This window comes from Antechinus flavipes, chromosome 2 (assembly GCF_016432865.1).
Source record: "Antechinus flavipes isolate AdamAnt ecotype Samford, QLD, Australia chromosome 2, AdamAnt_v2, whole genome shotgun sequence".
NCBI lineage: Eukaryota > Metazoa > Chordata > Mammalia > Dasyuromorphia > Dasyuridae > Antechinus > Antechinus flavipes.
In genome coordinates this window covers 259,848,047-259,864,003 of record NC_067399.1, presented here as the reverse complement: position 1 = coordinate 259,864,003, position 15,957 = coordinate 259,848,047, and the positions used below count along the sequence as shown (strand labels likewise).

The following is a 15,957-nucleotide window of genomic DNA, read 5'->3' as shown; positions in this document are numbered from 1 at the left end:
CATATATTTGTTCTCCTTTACCTGTTTCCTTTGTTGAATGCTACAGACAGCCGTGGAAAAGGTGATGAAACACGTTCATTCTCTATCAGGAAAAAATGATGGCTTGGTTCCCATGTTTATCAATACCAACAGTGGCCTCTTTACTCACTTGGGAGTCTATACTCTAGGTGCCCGAGCTGACAGCTATTATGAATATTTGCTGAAGCAGTGGATCCAGGGAGGAAAGAAAGAAAATGAGTGAGTTCTGTTTTCTCTACTTTGAAATAAAGGCTTTGTGAATTCAATTTGTAGCTTAGCCATTTGCCAGCATTTCGAAGTTTAAAACATTTTGTGAGTGCCTACTGTATGCTTTTTTTTACTGTATGTTTTGATTGGGAAAGTTAATTACTGAATTGGAGGACCATCTAAGGTTTTTTTGGAGGAGATTAACATTTGAATTGGACTTTACAAGGTGGATATGAAGTCTACAGGTGGACAGGATAACAGTCTAGGCACAGAGGAAACAGTTGTAAGCAGAGGCAACAGAGGGTAAGTAAGCTCAGTCTCTATTCAGGAGAGAATGAATAGTACAGCTTGTTTGGAATGTTATATAGAGGGAAGTTATGAGGCAGGAGAGATATTGTGGTCTTAATATATATAGAAGGCCACAGGAATTTTAAGCTAAAGAATTATAACTTTAATTAGATAGATATTAGTATGCCATTGAAGAGTTTTAACAGAAGAATTCTATGATTGGATATCCTGGGTAGTAGTATGAAAGAATCCAGTGGACAGAGGCAGAACTGAAGTAGAAAGACCTAGAAATGAGTTGGTTATACAGGTAAGTGGTAACAATTACCTTAGATAGATAGTGATAATGGGAATGACACATGGAAATGATAACCAATTCTTTCCCCTTTCATATCCAGTCATTTACGAGATTCTATCAGTTCTTCTGTAGTAGTCAGATAACACAAAGCTTTTAAACATGTGAGACCAACAGGAATAATGTCATTAAAATGGAACCTAGGGGTTTGGTTTGGTTTTAAAGAGGTAATAAAGTTGGTTTTGGAAATGTTGAATTTGAAATGATGCTAGGACATCCAGGAGGAGATGTCCTTTAGGCAATTATAGACAGATCTGGATTTGTTAGATCATCAGTTTAGGGGTAGTAACCATGTAGAAAACTTCTTCCACCGATTTGTTTTAACAGCTCTGTTATAACTTCGTTTCAGAGAGTATTCAAGATCACTAAGAACTTAAGTGATTTAACTGTGGTCACATACTAGGTAGTAGTATTAAAACTGAGGACTTTCTAAAATAACTACACAGCTGGGCATTTATTTTGCTGAGCTGTTTTTCAGTTGGAGATGCAGGTCTGGAAAATACTTTTAAAAAATTGGTTATTAAGTCATTCTTTATTCACCTTATTGTTATCTAAAGTAAAATTTTATTTTATTTTTAGTTCTGCATTCTTTCCCTTTCACTCCCCTTTCTCCCATATTGAGAAAGGGAATAACCTTGATAGACTTCTTTCCCATCCCTGTTATAAATGTGGCAAAACAAAACAGTTTTCTTCATTGGCCATATCCAGAAATTTTTATCTTGTCATGCCTCTGCTAGGAAGGAGTTAGATAGTATTTTTTACCTTGAGTCTTAACACTGATACTTTTCAGGTTCTTCAGACATTATAATTTGACAGAAAAGGAAAAAGACAAATGTTGGAGAAAATTGGGACAGTAATGTACTGTTGTGGGGAATTGTGAATTGATCCAACCATTCTGCCCTTTTTTGTGGAGGGTGGGGGAGGTGGAGGGTGGGAGAGGCAGTTGGGGTTATATGACTTGCCCAAGGTCACACAGCTTAGTAAGAATTTAAGTATCTGAGGCTGAACTTGAACTCAAGTCCTCCTGGCTCTAGGGCCAATGAATGCTCCACTGTGCCATCTAGCTGCCCCGATCCAGCCATTCTTGAGAACAGTTTGGATGGATCGCAGAGGTTTATAACACTGCCTATTCTTTGATCCAGCAATATTGCTACTATCTCAGACATTTTTTTGAAAAAGGAAAGGGACATGTACAAAAATATTTATACCAGCTCTTCTATTGATGGCAGAGAATTAGAAATTGATGGGATGTCTATCAGTTAAGGAATGGCTTTGATGAGCAGAATGCTCTCAGAAAAACCTAGAAAGACTTAAATGAGCAGAACTAGGAGAACATTGTACACAGTAATAACAATACTGTATAAGGACCAACTATGAATGACTTAGCTATTCTCAGCAGTGTAAAGATCCAAGACAAGTCTTAAGGACTGATGCTGAAAAATGCTATCCATCTTCAGTGAAAAAACTGTTGGAATATGAATGTAGATTGAAGTGTACTATTTTATTTTTTTACTTTTTCTCATTTTTTGGTGGGACTTTTTGTCTGTTTCTTTCACATGACTAATGGAAATGTTGGGTTTCTAGAATATCTTTTGTAATTTTAAGAAATATTTAAGATATTATAGGAAATCCGGTTTTAATTGTCATAAGGTCTGTGAGTTAATTGACTTTACTGAGGAAAAACTTTAGAATTTTATATGATCTTAAAAGGTAAGGAAAAAGATAAAACTTATCTTTTTGGACAAAAGAAAAGGTTACACTAGGGTCATCAAAGGCTTAATTTGCAACCTTAATTGTGGTAAATAAAAACACTGGGCTTGGTGTGAGAATAATTGGAAGTTCTAGTTCTAGCACTTAACTGCCTCCCTGGGCCTTAACTTTCCTCATCCATAAAATGGGAATGATATATTCAGGACTTGTGGAAAATGTGGGTGGTAAAGTGCTGTAAAAATCTCTTCATTATATTAGTACTAGTGATTTCTTAGTTTGGAAACTCCTATTCCCACTGTAGATCGCAACTTACAATGTTAAGAGAGTTGCTTCAGGTTCAACATAAGAAATGATTATATAATAGCAAAAGATGGAATTGGATCTCAGATCTCTGAGGGTTTTTTTAAATATCAACACTTAGCTGCATTTGTATGTAAGTGTAGGCAGATCATCTACCAGCCCTTCTGAATCAGTCTTTACCTTCAAAAGCTCTGCATTCTTATATTATAGAAAAACATAGGAAAGAACAGATACATATTTATTGACAGTGCAGCATCATGGATAGAAGAGTGGCCTCTGACACATACTGGCCTTGTGACCCTGGGCAAGGTAATTCTTAATATACAAGGCAGCTTGGTAAGAGTTGAGATTTCAGAGCAGATGCTGATCTGCTTTGATAGTGGGACATTTCTTAGGATCAAGCACCATGTGCAAGTGTAATCACAGATCTTCTCTTCTACTCTACCCTCTTCTTAAATGGGGGTCATAGGGATGTAGATGTCTGTGTGTATAAAATTGGGAAATTGTTTTAATTAACAGATTGCTGGAAGAGTATATTAATGCCATAGAAGGGGTCAAAAGACACCTACTTCGGAAATCTGAGCCCAGCAAGCTGACTTTTGTGGGTGAACTTGCTCATGGCCGCTTCAGGGCCAAGATGGTGAGTCTCTGTACCCTTTGTTGCTTTGTAGATATGATGACATTTTCTAAGGGCAGGGAACTTCATTGAGGCCAGTTGAACAAATAGAATTGTATAAAATAAAATACTCAAGATGAATTCTTAACTATCATGAAAAGAATGTGGGAAGGCCAGGCTCTGACCCATTAAAAATCAGGAGGGAGAGAAGATCTTGATGGTAACCCAAGACAGACTTTCAAGTAGATGTTACATACAATTTCACAAAGCTGTTAGTGTTAGTGTTAGCCATTTGGACAGTGTTTCTTACTGAAACAGATCATCTGAGTCATCATGTTCTATACCAAACAGCTTGTCTGTAGGTAGATTACAAGAAATTTCTCTCCTTTTAAATAGATTTTCCCACCTTTCCCAAATAAAGATCTATAGACTCCTACTGACCTGTGGCCAGCAGAACAACTTTAAATAAAGATTATCCAATATCATGATATATCAAAGTGGGCTTGTTATTGAGGAGTTAATGAAGAATCTATTGCTCTTTGTACCATTATTTTAAGATTTTTTCCTGTTAACATTACTTACAATTTTTTTTCTTTATTGTATCCCATTTCGAAAAGATAGAGGCTTTAGTAGATTTTATGTTCCTTGTGTTAGGCTGTTCAGCTAGAAAGTGATTCTAATTTAGTATGCTATTATTGTGGGTTTTATAACTAATTCTCTCGCTTCTGCTCCAGTGTTACTCTCTTGGCCAGGTTTGAATATAATTTTCAATCTGAATTTTGAACTGTGGGTTTAATTAGTCAGAGTTGTCAATAGGAAAATAGGATTTTATCTTCCCTGTTTTTTATCCCACAGGCTAGTGTGAAATAAGCCTAACAGAAAAGTTGTGATCTTTGAAATTCCACTATTTGTCATTCATCTCCAAAAATAAATCAGTGACTGACAACCAAAAAAACGATTGTTTAAAACCAGGCCAGGATTATAGCTGAGTTACAGTGATAAAAGCATAATGTCCAGAATGAGAGATGTTAGTTTCTCCCTAATCATTTGGAATATTGAGTTTGATTCTCACTGTTATGTTGTCAAGTGAGCATTGACAAACCAGAGCACACCTTAAAAAAGAACAATAGGACTGATAGGAAGCCTGTAGGATATGCTGTACGTCAAGAATAGCTTGAAGGAATTGGGGATGTTTGTCCTGAATAAGAGGTTTGAGGAAAGAGTTATAGTTTGAGTGTCTCATCATCATATAGAAAAAGAGCAGATTTAACCCTGCTCAATTTGAGGGCAAGGCTAAAAATAGTGGTGGAGACTGCAAAGAGACAGATTTCTGTTTGATGTTGAGATTATAGGATTATAGATTTAGGTCTGGATTGTACCTTAGTGGTTATCTTGACCAACACCCTCATTTTATAGAAGAGGAAACTGAGTTCCAAAGGAAGAATTAGTGCTATTCAAAAGTGGAATTGGTTGCCTTAGAAAGTGGTGCATTCCCCATCCTGGAATAAATAATACAGTTTGGTTTTCTTCCCCAAAAAACTTTTTCCTCATGGATACCTAAAGTTAAAAAAGAAATGATTTAAGTGCCTGCTATGTGCAACATGTGTTCAGGGCCCTAAGAATTTTTGCACTTGTGGCCAAGAGCCCAAACTGTGTTAGCTGAAGAATACTTCTGGGGAGAGACAGATTCCTGGACACCACAGAAGACACTATAGACACTTGCCAACATAGAAAGGAATGGCAGCCTCACCGCTCTGTCAAGAAGCAGCAGCCATTTGGTAGTTGCCTATTTTTTTTTTTTAACTAATTCTTGATAATCAGATGCTGAAATTAGTTGTTTTTACATGTATTGTTCAAGAGATCTGGTCCCTCTTCTCCTCGTTCCCCCAATTATTAGCAGGTGGGGCCAGTAGAGTCGTAACTCTCATGCCAAACTGATAGAGAGAAATAGGTGTTTTGGGGAAGGAGGCTGAAAGAAAGCTTAAGCCCTCCTCAAGGTATCAGTTAAGAGCTAGAAAGGACCTTGAAGATCGTTCCATTTCCTTAATTTTTACAGAGGAAGAAGCTAAGTGTCAGAGAGAGGAAGTAACTTGTTAAAGGAGGCTTTTTTTTATTTCTTACTGAAATCAAGACTTGAGTTGAAGGATGGAGACAGCTCAGTTTTCCTAGACTCATAATACTATTGGACTTGGAAGATCCAAGAGACCACCTTGTTCAATTCCTTTATTTTATAGAGGAGTTTGGCCCAAAGTTAGTATCTTTTTTCAGCCACCTTGTTGTTGCTAGACTCCTAAAGAGCTACTCTTATAGGTTTGCTGAATCAGACTCAGGTCTCCCTTTCCAATCCTAGACCATTCAAAGGCCTCTGTCCTCTCTCCCTGCTTAAATGCAGAATGATTAATCCATTTGGGTTTGGAAGGCCATCTTAGGAGTGAGTAAGCTTTTTTTTCTTTTTTCTTTTTTTTTTTTTTTTTTTTTTGGGTGCATGTACATTTACCTAGCTTTATATCTAGCAGCTTATACATCTCTTCCAACTAGATGTCTACATCAACCATGTTATTATGTTATTATCTGTGTCCTCTCTTCCCAGTCTTCTCCCTTCAACCTATCATCCTCTTTACCCCTCACTTTAGATAACTTCATGAGAAAAAAAAATTCACTTTTGTATGTATTGTTTTTCTCTAGTAGAATTTCAAATTCCTTGAGGTTAGAGGGTGAGACAACTTCTTTTTATTTGTATCCCTAGCACTTAATACAGTATTTGGTATATAGTGAGCATTATTATTTTTTTTATTAATTTGTTTTTGAATTTCACAACTACTAAATAAAATGATACTTCATATATATTTGAAGAAAGAAAATTAATTGTATATGAAGCTGCAAATTTTTTGTTTTTTATAGCTTGCTTTTCTTTTAAAATATGTAATAAATTCAACATGTAGCATTCAAAGCTCTTCTGCTAGTCTGATTCTTTCTGCCTTTCTTTTCTTCATATTTTAAAAAAAAAGTCTCAGTGACCTGTCTTTTTCTGCTGTGTCTATATCTTCAGCTCTTCCACCCCATCCATTGGAAGGAAAAAAAAGGAGACAAAATAAAGCCTTTGTAACAAATATTCTTAGTTACACAAAACAAGTTCCCACATTGTCTGAAAATGTATATCTTACTCTGCATCTCTAAGCCACCATATCTCTATCAAGAAGTTGTTGAGATGTTTCATCTCATCAGTCTCCTAGAATTGTGGTTGGTTATTGATAGATGAGAGTTCTCAAGTCTTTCAAAGTTGTTTTTCCTGTATAATGTTATTGTTGTATAATTTGTTTTTCTGGTTCTGCTCACTTGACTTACAAGGCTTCCCAGGTGTCTGTGCTTTTTCATTCATTTACATCTGATGTTACTCTTACTTTCTTGTCTCTTCACCTTACTTGTTCTTAAAATAACTTCTCCTGCCTTTTCTCCTTCCTTAGAGAAGTACAAGGATTGATAATGCTCTCTTTAAATTATTGAATTTCTTACCCTGAGGCATATTTATAATTTCTCCATCTTTAAGGTAATTCTATAGGCTAAGGAAGATAAAAAGATGAATAGGATAATAGTCTCTACTCTAGAAGATCTTACCTTAATTTAGAAGAGGAACTAGAACATGTACTCCAAATGACAGTTACAGAGTAGTATATGATAGATATATAAAAGAGACATGAAGTTGTGTGGAAATTCTTGAGAATAGCATTATTGTCAGTACAGCAGAAGGGGAATCATGGAAGAGGTAGTATTTAAGCTGGGATTTGAAGGATGAATATTATATCATCAGATGGAAGTAATTGAACTCAGATACAGCCACTTTAGGGATTTATTTATTTATTTATTTATTTTTACTTCATGGCTGACATGCTGATTTTGATTTTCTTTTGATTTGAAGACAGGTAGAGATGTGGAAAGGAGAGAAAAAACCAGCAACAATGTTGGGATTGTTATCAAAATGGAGGGGGGGCGGCAAAAGTTGTGGGTCACCAAAGTATTTTAGAAATGTAGGACAGAATGAAAATCATTGGAAGAATTGGTAGCTTTTGAACTAATGTTTGAATTCATGATATGCTTAAAGAAAAAAGCAAACTCTTTATGGCTTCTGTCCTGTATAGGAAAATGTTTTGTAGTTAATCTGTATTTATGGAGAAGAGGGATAGACTGGAGAATGATATTCTTTATGTGGAGAAGGAAATGGCAAACTACTTAAAAACCTTTGCTAAGAAAACCCCAAATGGGTTACAAAGAATCAGACATGACTGAACAACAAAGAATATAGGGAACAGGCTGAATAGCCATAGGGTTGATGGGAAATTTTGGGAAGTGTTTGAACAATTGAGTATCTTAATTTGACAAATTACTGTAGTACATGAAAGGAAATAGAATGAAATAGGTCTGCAAAGGTAGCATTATAGCATAGCTTTAGAGCTAGAATGAATCTCAGAACTCATCTGGTCCATCCCCTTTACTTTACAGATAAGGAAACTGAAACACAAAGAGGTTTAAATGACTTGCCCAACATTACACAGGTAGTAAGTGCCAGAGATGAGATTTGAACAACTAGGTCCTCTGATTCTAAATCTAGCACTTTGTCAATTGTACTACACAGTGCCAAGTTAAGGAAGACCTCAAAAACATTAAAAAAGTTTGGGCTTTTATTTGGTAGGCAGTAAGAGAGGTACCAAAGCTTTTTTTTTTTTCTCCCAGAATTGTGGAATGAAATAATTATAAGAGAAATGTTATTCTCAAAGTTATGTATAGGATCAATTAGAGGGAAGAAAGACCCAGGGTAGAAAGGTTTATTGTATATGTTGAAATTCCATGCATTAGAAGCAGGAGTAATGATGGCATGGATGTGAGTGGTGGCAAGCAAGAGTGGAAAAGAAAAGCATGCATGTAAGAGTGATAGAAATGACAACTAAATTTAGCAAATGAGTTAAGGAAGATTCAGATAATTCGATGATGCTGAGGTTTGTGAGAAAGAGGAAGCTAATGATAAGTGTAACTCTTCTTGTTAACATTAGTAAATGGACTTTGTCAATTCAAGGTTTGTTTCTGTTTCTCTTTGGAAAGTGTTTTGTTATTTTAATTTGAATGTAGCTGTAATTTTCAGGGAATCCACAAGATTTGAAGTAAAATGTAAAGAAAGACTTTAAAACTTGGGAGAATGTAATTCTCCAGTGTTCTTTGTCCTCCTTATTTTTCATTTCAGAAGTAAAGTCAGTATCTTTTCTCAGATTTATGTCAAAATGGTGACCTAAGTGGAGGTACCCTCTGTATCCTCTTTGAAATATTTTTATTTAAAAAGTGGTGCCTTTTAAGTCCTGTTAGATTATGCAAGCAAAATGAAGGAGCAAGTGATAATGTTAACCAAGAAGATGAAAACAAGATTTGCCAGAGATAGAACAAAATGTGGATAATCAAGAGACCATATATGTATTTATATGTTTGGAAGCAGATCTCATTGCTTAGGCCTGTGAGTGTGCATTGAATGGTGCCAATGGACTGTCCTCAGAATGACCACTTGAACATTGTTGAGAATTTCAGTGTTTTTAAAAATGTTCTAACTTTCAGGATCACCTGGTATGCTTTTTGCCTGGTACCCTGGCTCTTGGAGCTCATAATGGATTAACAGCTGATCATATGGAACTGGCTAAAGCTCTCATAGAAACTTGTTACCAGATGTATCATCAAATAGAGACTGGTCTGAGCCCAGAGATTGTGTACTTCAACATTCATCCCCAGAAAGGCCATAAAGATGTGGAGGTTAAGGTAAGATCTGGAAACTTCTGGCAAAGGAAAAAATGACCCACTTTTCTTTTTCTTCCAACTCTGAATTTTTTTTTCCTCTACAGTCTTCAGATAGGCATAATCTGCTGCGACCCGAAACAATAGAGAGCCTGTTCTATTTATATCGGTTTACTGGTAACAAAAAATACCAAGACTGGGGCTGGGAGATCTTGCAGAACTTCAACAAGTACACAAGGGTAAGGCCACATTTACATACTGTTCTGAATTCTTTTTTTTATTTTTTATTTTTTATTTTTAATAGTCTAAAACTGTGTTCAAAATTTTTCTCCTTTCCCAAGAAGTAAGTAATCTGATATTGGTAAAATATGTGCAATCCTTTGAAATATATTTAAAACATTTTTTTAGCATATTTTAAACATATTTCCATACTTGTCATGTTGTGCAAGAAAAGTCAGACCAAAATGGGGGAAAATACTAAAAGGAAAGAAAAAAGAAACCAAAAAAAAAAAAAAGGATGAAAATACTATATTTTGATCCACATTTGTGTCCATACTTCTTTCTCTGCATGTGATTGGCATTTTCCATCCCAAGTCTGTTGAAATTGCCTTGAATCACCACATGGCTGAAAAGAGCCAAATCCATCACAGTTGATCATCACATAATCTCATTGTTACTGTGTACAATGTTCTCTTGGTTTTGTTTGCTTCAATCAAGATCAGTTTATATAAATCTTTCCAGGCTTTTCTGAAATCATTCTGCTCATCATTTCTTATAGACCAATAATTGAATTCAGTTCTTAATAGAGAAGGATTTAAGTCCAGAGTTCTGAGCCTTTCTTGGCATGTTCATCCCTTATTAAGTCGGAGGGAATTATAATAATATATAAAATGTTGAGTGAATCTTAAAGGAATTATAGAAATGTAAGTAATTATATTTACTTATTATTATTTACACCTACAATGAGGTGGATAAATTTTTTTGGCAATTTCCATAATTGGGGAAGAGTGGTAGAAAGAGGATACCAGGTACATTACCAAAGTGGTCTTAGGGGTGTGTACATGAGAGTTGCCTGGGAGATTATCAGGTTCATTCAGGTTCTTTGTACATTTTTTTCCTGCAGTAGTTGATCTCTCACTTGCACACCTATAATCTATTCTGGAGTTCTTCTAATCTCTTGTTTTTAAGCTTTTACTCCATAAATCTACTTTGTTTTTTTTAATGTGCAGAAGTGCAATTTGTCCAATTGTCCCTTTCAGCTTCTGGGTGAAATTTATTTTTGATTTGTGTAAGGGTATTTTCTTAACTTTAAAAAAATGAGTGATTTTTTCTTCTGCCTCTCTCCCCATTAAAAAAGTCTTTGTAATTTGCACAGCCTAAGCAAAACAAATCCCCACCTCAGCTATGTCCAGAAATGTAGATTTCCTTTTGCATCCTGAGGTCTCTCACTTCTCTTGCAGATTTCTCTTTTCAGCTTGTAGAACTTGTCTCTTTTAATGTGACATGTGATTAAACTAATATTATGGTATGTGGTGTATTTGGGTGCTCCCAGAGATATAAGAGAATAGATCTTTAGACTTTGAATCAGGAAGACCTAAGTTCAAAAAAGGGCCTCACATACTTAGTAGCTGTGTGATCCTGGGCAAGGTCCTGGAGCATTGTCTGCCCCAGTTTCCTCTGCATTAATGGGGAATGATTAGCTTCTTGCTTATTTAGCTTTCCCTCACAGGGCTCAGAGTCTCTGAGAATAAAAGCAGACATTTGTAAAGTGCTTACTTAGCACAGTGCCTGGCACATTGTCAGGTACTTAATAAATGTTCTGTCCCTTTTTCTTACCCCTTAGTAGTTATTGGAGTTTTTATGGTACAGCTCAACTGAGTTCTGGGACATCCTAGAGCCAGGAGAGGTTTTATTATTGTCCATAGTTTGGGGTAAAAGGAATATCTATTGAAGGTCTTTTGGGTGACCCTTTTTTAAAAAGGGGAACATTTGATAAATTCACAGGAGAAATTCACCTTGGTTAGTAAAAAGAAAACTAGTTTTTCTTCCAAATATTTTTTTGTTATCGATTGAGATTTTTAAGTTCTACGATTAGTAAATATTGACCTTTTGGGCTTATCTCCAAGGCTCTGTTTTCCAGAACCCGGCTGAGCTTTCTAAAACACTGCAAAGTGCCTGCTGTAAATTGTATTACAGTATGAAATTTTTTAACTGTTGATGAAATAAAAAACTGTTAACTTTTCTTCAGAAAGGGAATATGGATTTATTGATGGCAAGTTCACATTCTGAAGGGTTGGTTTTTCCTTCCGAATATATTTCTGATCCCCTGATAATTTCTTATTCTAGGCTAGGCAGAAGGTTAATTTGCATACATTTGAGAACTCCTAGGTAGATTTCTTTTTCTTTCTTGTTTTCCCCCCTGAGGCAATTTGGTTATTAAATGACTTGACCCTAAATGACTTGTCCAGGGTCACATGGCTAGGAAGTGTTAAGTGTCTGAGATCAAAATTGAACTCGGGTCCTTCTGACTTCAGGGATCATGCTCTATCCACTGTGCCACTTAGCTGCCCCTCCTTGGTAGATGTCTATAGTTTAAATATAAATCTATTAGTTAAACAATAGCTTCCAGATGTTTTTGCCCACTTTTGTTTTATTATGGTGCTGGCTTAGTTTTTGTGGTGAAAGTGATGACAACAACATGACTCTTATTTGCAGGTCCCTGCAGGTTATTCTTCTATCGATAATGTCCAGAATCCCAGCAACCCACAGCCAAGAGATAAGATGGAAAGCTTCTTTCTGGGAGAAACCTTGAAGTATTTTTTCCTGCTCTTTTCTGATGATATGGAACTTATCAACCTTGACCAATATGTATTTAATACAGAGGCTCATCCTCTTCCCATCTGGGTCCCCGTTTAACAGAAGGCCAGGAGAAACAGACCCTGGTGAAGGGGGGAACAACTTCTCCTTGGTAAGGGGCTTTCCCAGGTGAGCAGGGTTTTTAAACAGCACAATTTTCAGGCCTTCCTGGAGGACCAAATATGGGAAAGCCTTTCTCCACTTTGGAGAAATCAGCCATTCTTAGAAATCCAGCCGTGAAGTATGTGCTGCACCCAGCTGCTGGGAGCCAGATGAAATTCGACTCAGGGCTGAAGTGATGGGAGGTGGGAGGCTTGGTCCAGAGGGACCACCAGAGCCCGAGCCACCTTGTGCCATTTTCCTTAGGAGTCCCTGATTTAGGGAGTTGTGCACACTGGCGTTAGGGGTTACTTTCCCCTCAGGTTTTCAGATTGTAGATTCAGCTAGAATGAGAAATAATAAGTCAGCAACTCGTAGTTCTGAATACAGTTGTGATCCCAACTTAGAAATGGAATAAGCAAGAAGTCATTCCACCTTTATCATATGATTACAGTGTGCTCAGCAGTGGTTCTAGGCACTCTGATCTCACTCTGAGATGAAATAGTGTAATCATTTGAAAAGAGAAATGACTTAAGAGGCCTTTCTAGCCTTGTTCAGAAAGCACTGTGAATGTATTTGAAGGAGATGGGGTTCCCCGTAGAAAGTTAAGTATGGATTTTGCTGCTGGTTTGGCTCCGTGGTATATAATTTTGTAGCTGTGCATTTTTTTTTAAACATTCAATGTGAAACAAAGTCACAAATTGCTCATACATTTATATTTGTATCAGTTAGACTCAGGTATTCTGACTGGAAAGGCTGCTTTGTGGTGCTGAGCTAGGAGGGCGTAGTTAGTCTTAACTCAGCCTTGTCTCACTTTCCTCTTTCCCCTTGCCATATTACTCCATTGGGGTACACCAGGCTTAATCCAGGCCAGTGTAAATTCCTATAAGCTGTAATGTCTTACTTAATTGTATTTGAAAGGGTTTTTTATTTGCTTAGTTTTATTTCTTTTAGTAAGTACTTGTGTAGATAGGATACAGGACATTTCTTCTAAAGGATGATTTGTTTTGAAGATTGACTTGTTGAAATTACATAATTTAACCATGGAATCCTTAAATGAGCTTCTTAAAACATTCCCTCAAATGTGCATAGGTTAAATAGGAATTGTAGCGGACATAGAAGTGAGAAAAGATCACAATCCGTGCCCCAGAATGGAGTCTCATGGTAGCCAATGTCATGTGAACCAAGAGCCTTCTAATTTCCTGGCTATTAGTGGAGCCCTTCCAGGTCTTCTCTTGGGAAAGAGTGACCCCTCAATCTGCACAAAGTACAAATAGCAATTTTCTACAAGTTGGGAAAGAGCTTGGAGTATTTGTTGCTAAATGGACTAGTTTCTTCCCTGATTGGATGAAACTCTTCAACTGTGTGGGACCATATGTAATTTTTGACAACACTGTTTATCATTCCTTGTAGTGATAGCTAATGTGTAAAGTCATTTTTGCAGTAAATGGGATTTATTTGAGCATGTCATAAAGCCTTTGATACTAGAAGTTGGGGACATCTTGCCAGGACCTAATATGTGGCCTCTTATTTTTAAATGCTTAGAAGGTTGTGCATTCATGGATGGGGTTTGCATATAGGTCCATGGAATGATGTGAATATTCCTGTGAGGGAATCTGCACTATGGAAGCCATTTTCAGTCAAGCTGCATTATCTGGTTTATATCTACATTGGGGGTCTTTGTACACTGTGAAAAAAAAAAAGATACCAAGTGCTATTAGAATATGGGATATTAGATAAATAAGTAGCCTTTTCCTTTTCTTTACATAAATATATGTATTTTCCCTAACTCTGTTCTATCATACCACCATTGTCTCCTGGAGCAAATAGTTACATGAGTTGGTTTTTCTTTTCTTTTTTGTGTTAGTGAGTGGTGGGAGAATACAGAGGAGAGAGTACATATCAAGTCCTGGCAGAATTAATGCTGATCCGTCATGGTTCATTAAAAGTATTCTTCTCCTGGATGACTTCCTCAAAAATGAATCTAAATTGAATACCTCTGTACTCCTTTATTCAGTGTTTCACTTCAGGGAGGAAATTAATGAGGAAGGTGTTTGCTATCTTTATGGAAACTTTAAGAAAGTTCATGGTATCTAAATTCCACAGAGAAGCTCCTAATACTTATTCAATCAACAAAAGCTCATTGTAATTTTTCCCGCCAAAATTGTTCCCTAAGGACCATTCAGGTGGGAGGCAGCATGGTGAAGAAAGAACACTGAAAATCTGATTGAGTTTGGAGATATGGGTTCTAGCCTTAGTTCTGCCAGTATCTGTTTGATTTTGAGTAAGGCACATTGTCTCTGGCTCTTAGTGGAGAGAACTGAACTAGGTGATCTCTCTGGTTCCTTCTGGCTGTAAAACTAAATGACTGGGTGGCATCTTGATCTCCAATGCCCTCATTTTCAACCAAAGGGAGAGAATGTGCCCTGGTGCCCTCAGAGTGGGAGGACACTGCTAAAGTAAATCTATAGCCACAGAATGTAAAAAAGCATTAAGTTTCTTAGAATCAAAAGATCTGGGCTAGGACCCAGGGCTCCTTACTCACAGGCCAATAAAATCTATTACACATTCAGACAGAAATTAATGTGCAAAAGAAATTCTAGGTCTTGTGGGTAAAGGAGAGTTTTATTCCATGTTCTGAATCACCAAATAATGGAGTTCTATATTATACATTTTATTAAACTTATAACTTATTTTAAGAAACTGCGTACTGTGTTCATTGCAAGCCTCAACAACTATTTTCTGGTAACACAATTTTAGTTATTTCTAGTTCCCTGATGCTATCCATTTTTGTTATATGTTTTTGTTTGCTTTATTTTGTTTACCATTTGGCAATGATTATATATAGGCTTAAGGTTGCATTTATAAATATATATACTTGGGTATATTGTAAAGTACCCTGGGATGAATATCTGAACCCATATAGCAAAAGCCAAATCTTAAGTAGTTAAGCAAAGTTGGTAGGAAAAGCTTATTTTAGGAAAAAGACACTTTGGTCAGCTCTACACTGATGACTCCCACAGATGACCCTGTAGGTCCAGCTCTAATCACTCCCCTGTACTTAATCACATGTTTTCAACTACTTGCCAGATAATATCTTCCTAAAATGTTGCATATAGGCTTCATTTATTAAGCCCAACTAAGGCTTTTTAGGATCCGCTTTGATCCTAAAATAAAATCTCTTTATCATTCTCTCTGAAGACCTGCCTTTTCCAAACTTCTTTGCCGCTGAAGTCACTAGCATCCTCCCAGTCTTCCATGTTTTTGACCTCATATTCTTCCTAAACGTTTCTTTCTCTGTCCCCTTCCATACCCAGTTACTTAGTGGAGTCAGTTCTATTTGTACATCTTTTGCATTTGGCCCCTTGTCTCCCATCACAGTAACCTTCTTCAGGGCTTCATTACCTGTCACTGTTATTCTTTAACACTCTTTCTCATCTGTTGGTCTCTGCTCTCCCATCCATCCTCCACATAGCTGCTAAAATCATCTACCCACAGCTCTCATCTGAGTATGTGCTAGTAAGATTCAGCATGTCAAGGAAAGAGAAAAATATCTGTACTTATTTTCAAAGTTCAGTATGTGAAATTAACTTTTAGAGCTTATTTAATACAAAACCATAGGCCTTCCTCTGGGATGGCACAGGACGACAGTGCCAACCATAGCCATAGGCACATCTTTTTTTCCCTGGGGAAATAATTGTACATGTTGCATATAGCTACATCGCCAAAATTTCTCCAAACC

General features: G+C 36.6%; 1 protein-coding gene across 2 annotated transcripts in view; it reads left to right on the top strand.

The window, feature by feature from the left end:
* Positions 1-14,918, top strand: part of MAN1B1 (mannosidase alpha class 1B member 1) — a 36,803-nt gene extending 21,885 nt beyond the window's left edge. For both annotated transcript variants that reach the window (XM_051976916.1, XM_051976917.1), the window contains 5 exons: positions 47-237; positions 3,395-3,515; positions 9,087-9,284; positions 9,368-9,499; positions 11,976-14,918. In XM_051976916.1, coding sequence (XP_051832876.1) covers positions 47-237; positions 3,395-3,515; positions 9,087-9,284; positions 9,368-9,499; positions 11,976-12,176 — 843 coding nt within the window. In that variant the 3' untranslated portion in view covers positions 12,177-14,918. The remainder of the gene's footprint in view (positions 1-46; positions 238-3,394; positions 3,516-9,086; positions 9,285-9,367; positions 9,500-11,975) is intronic.
* The last annotated feature ends 1,039 nt before the right edge of the window (positions 14,919-15,957 follow it).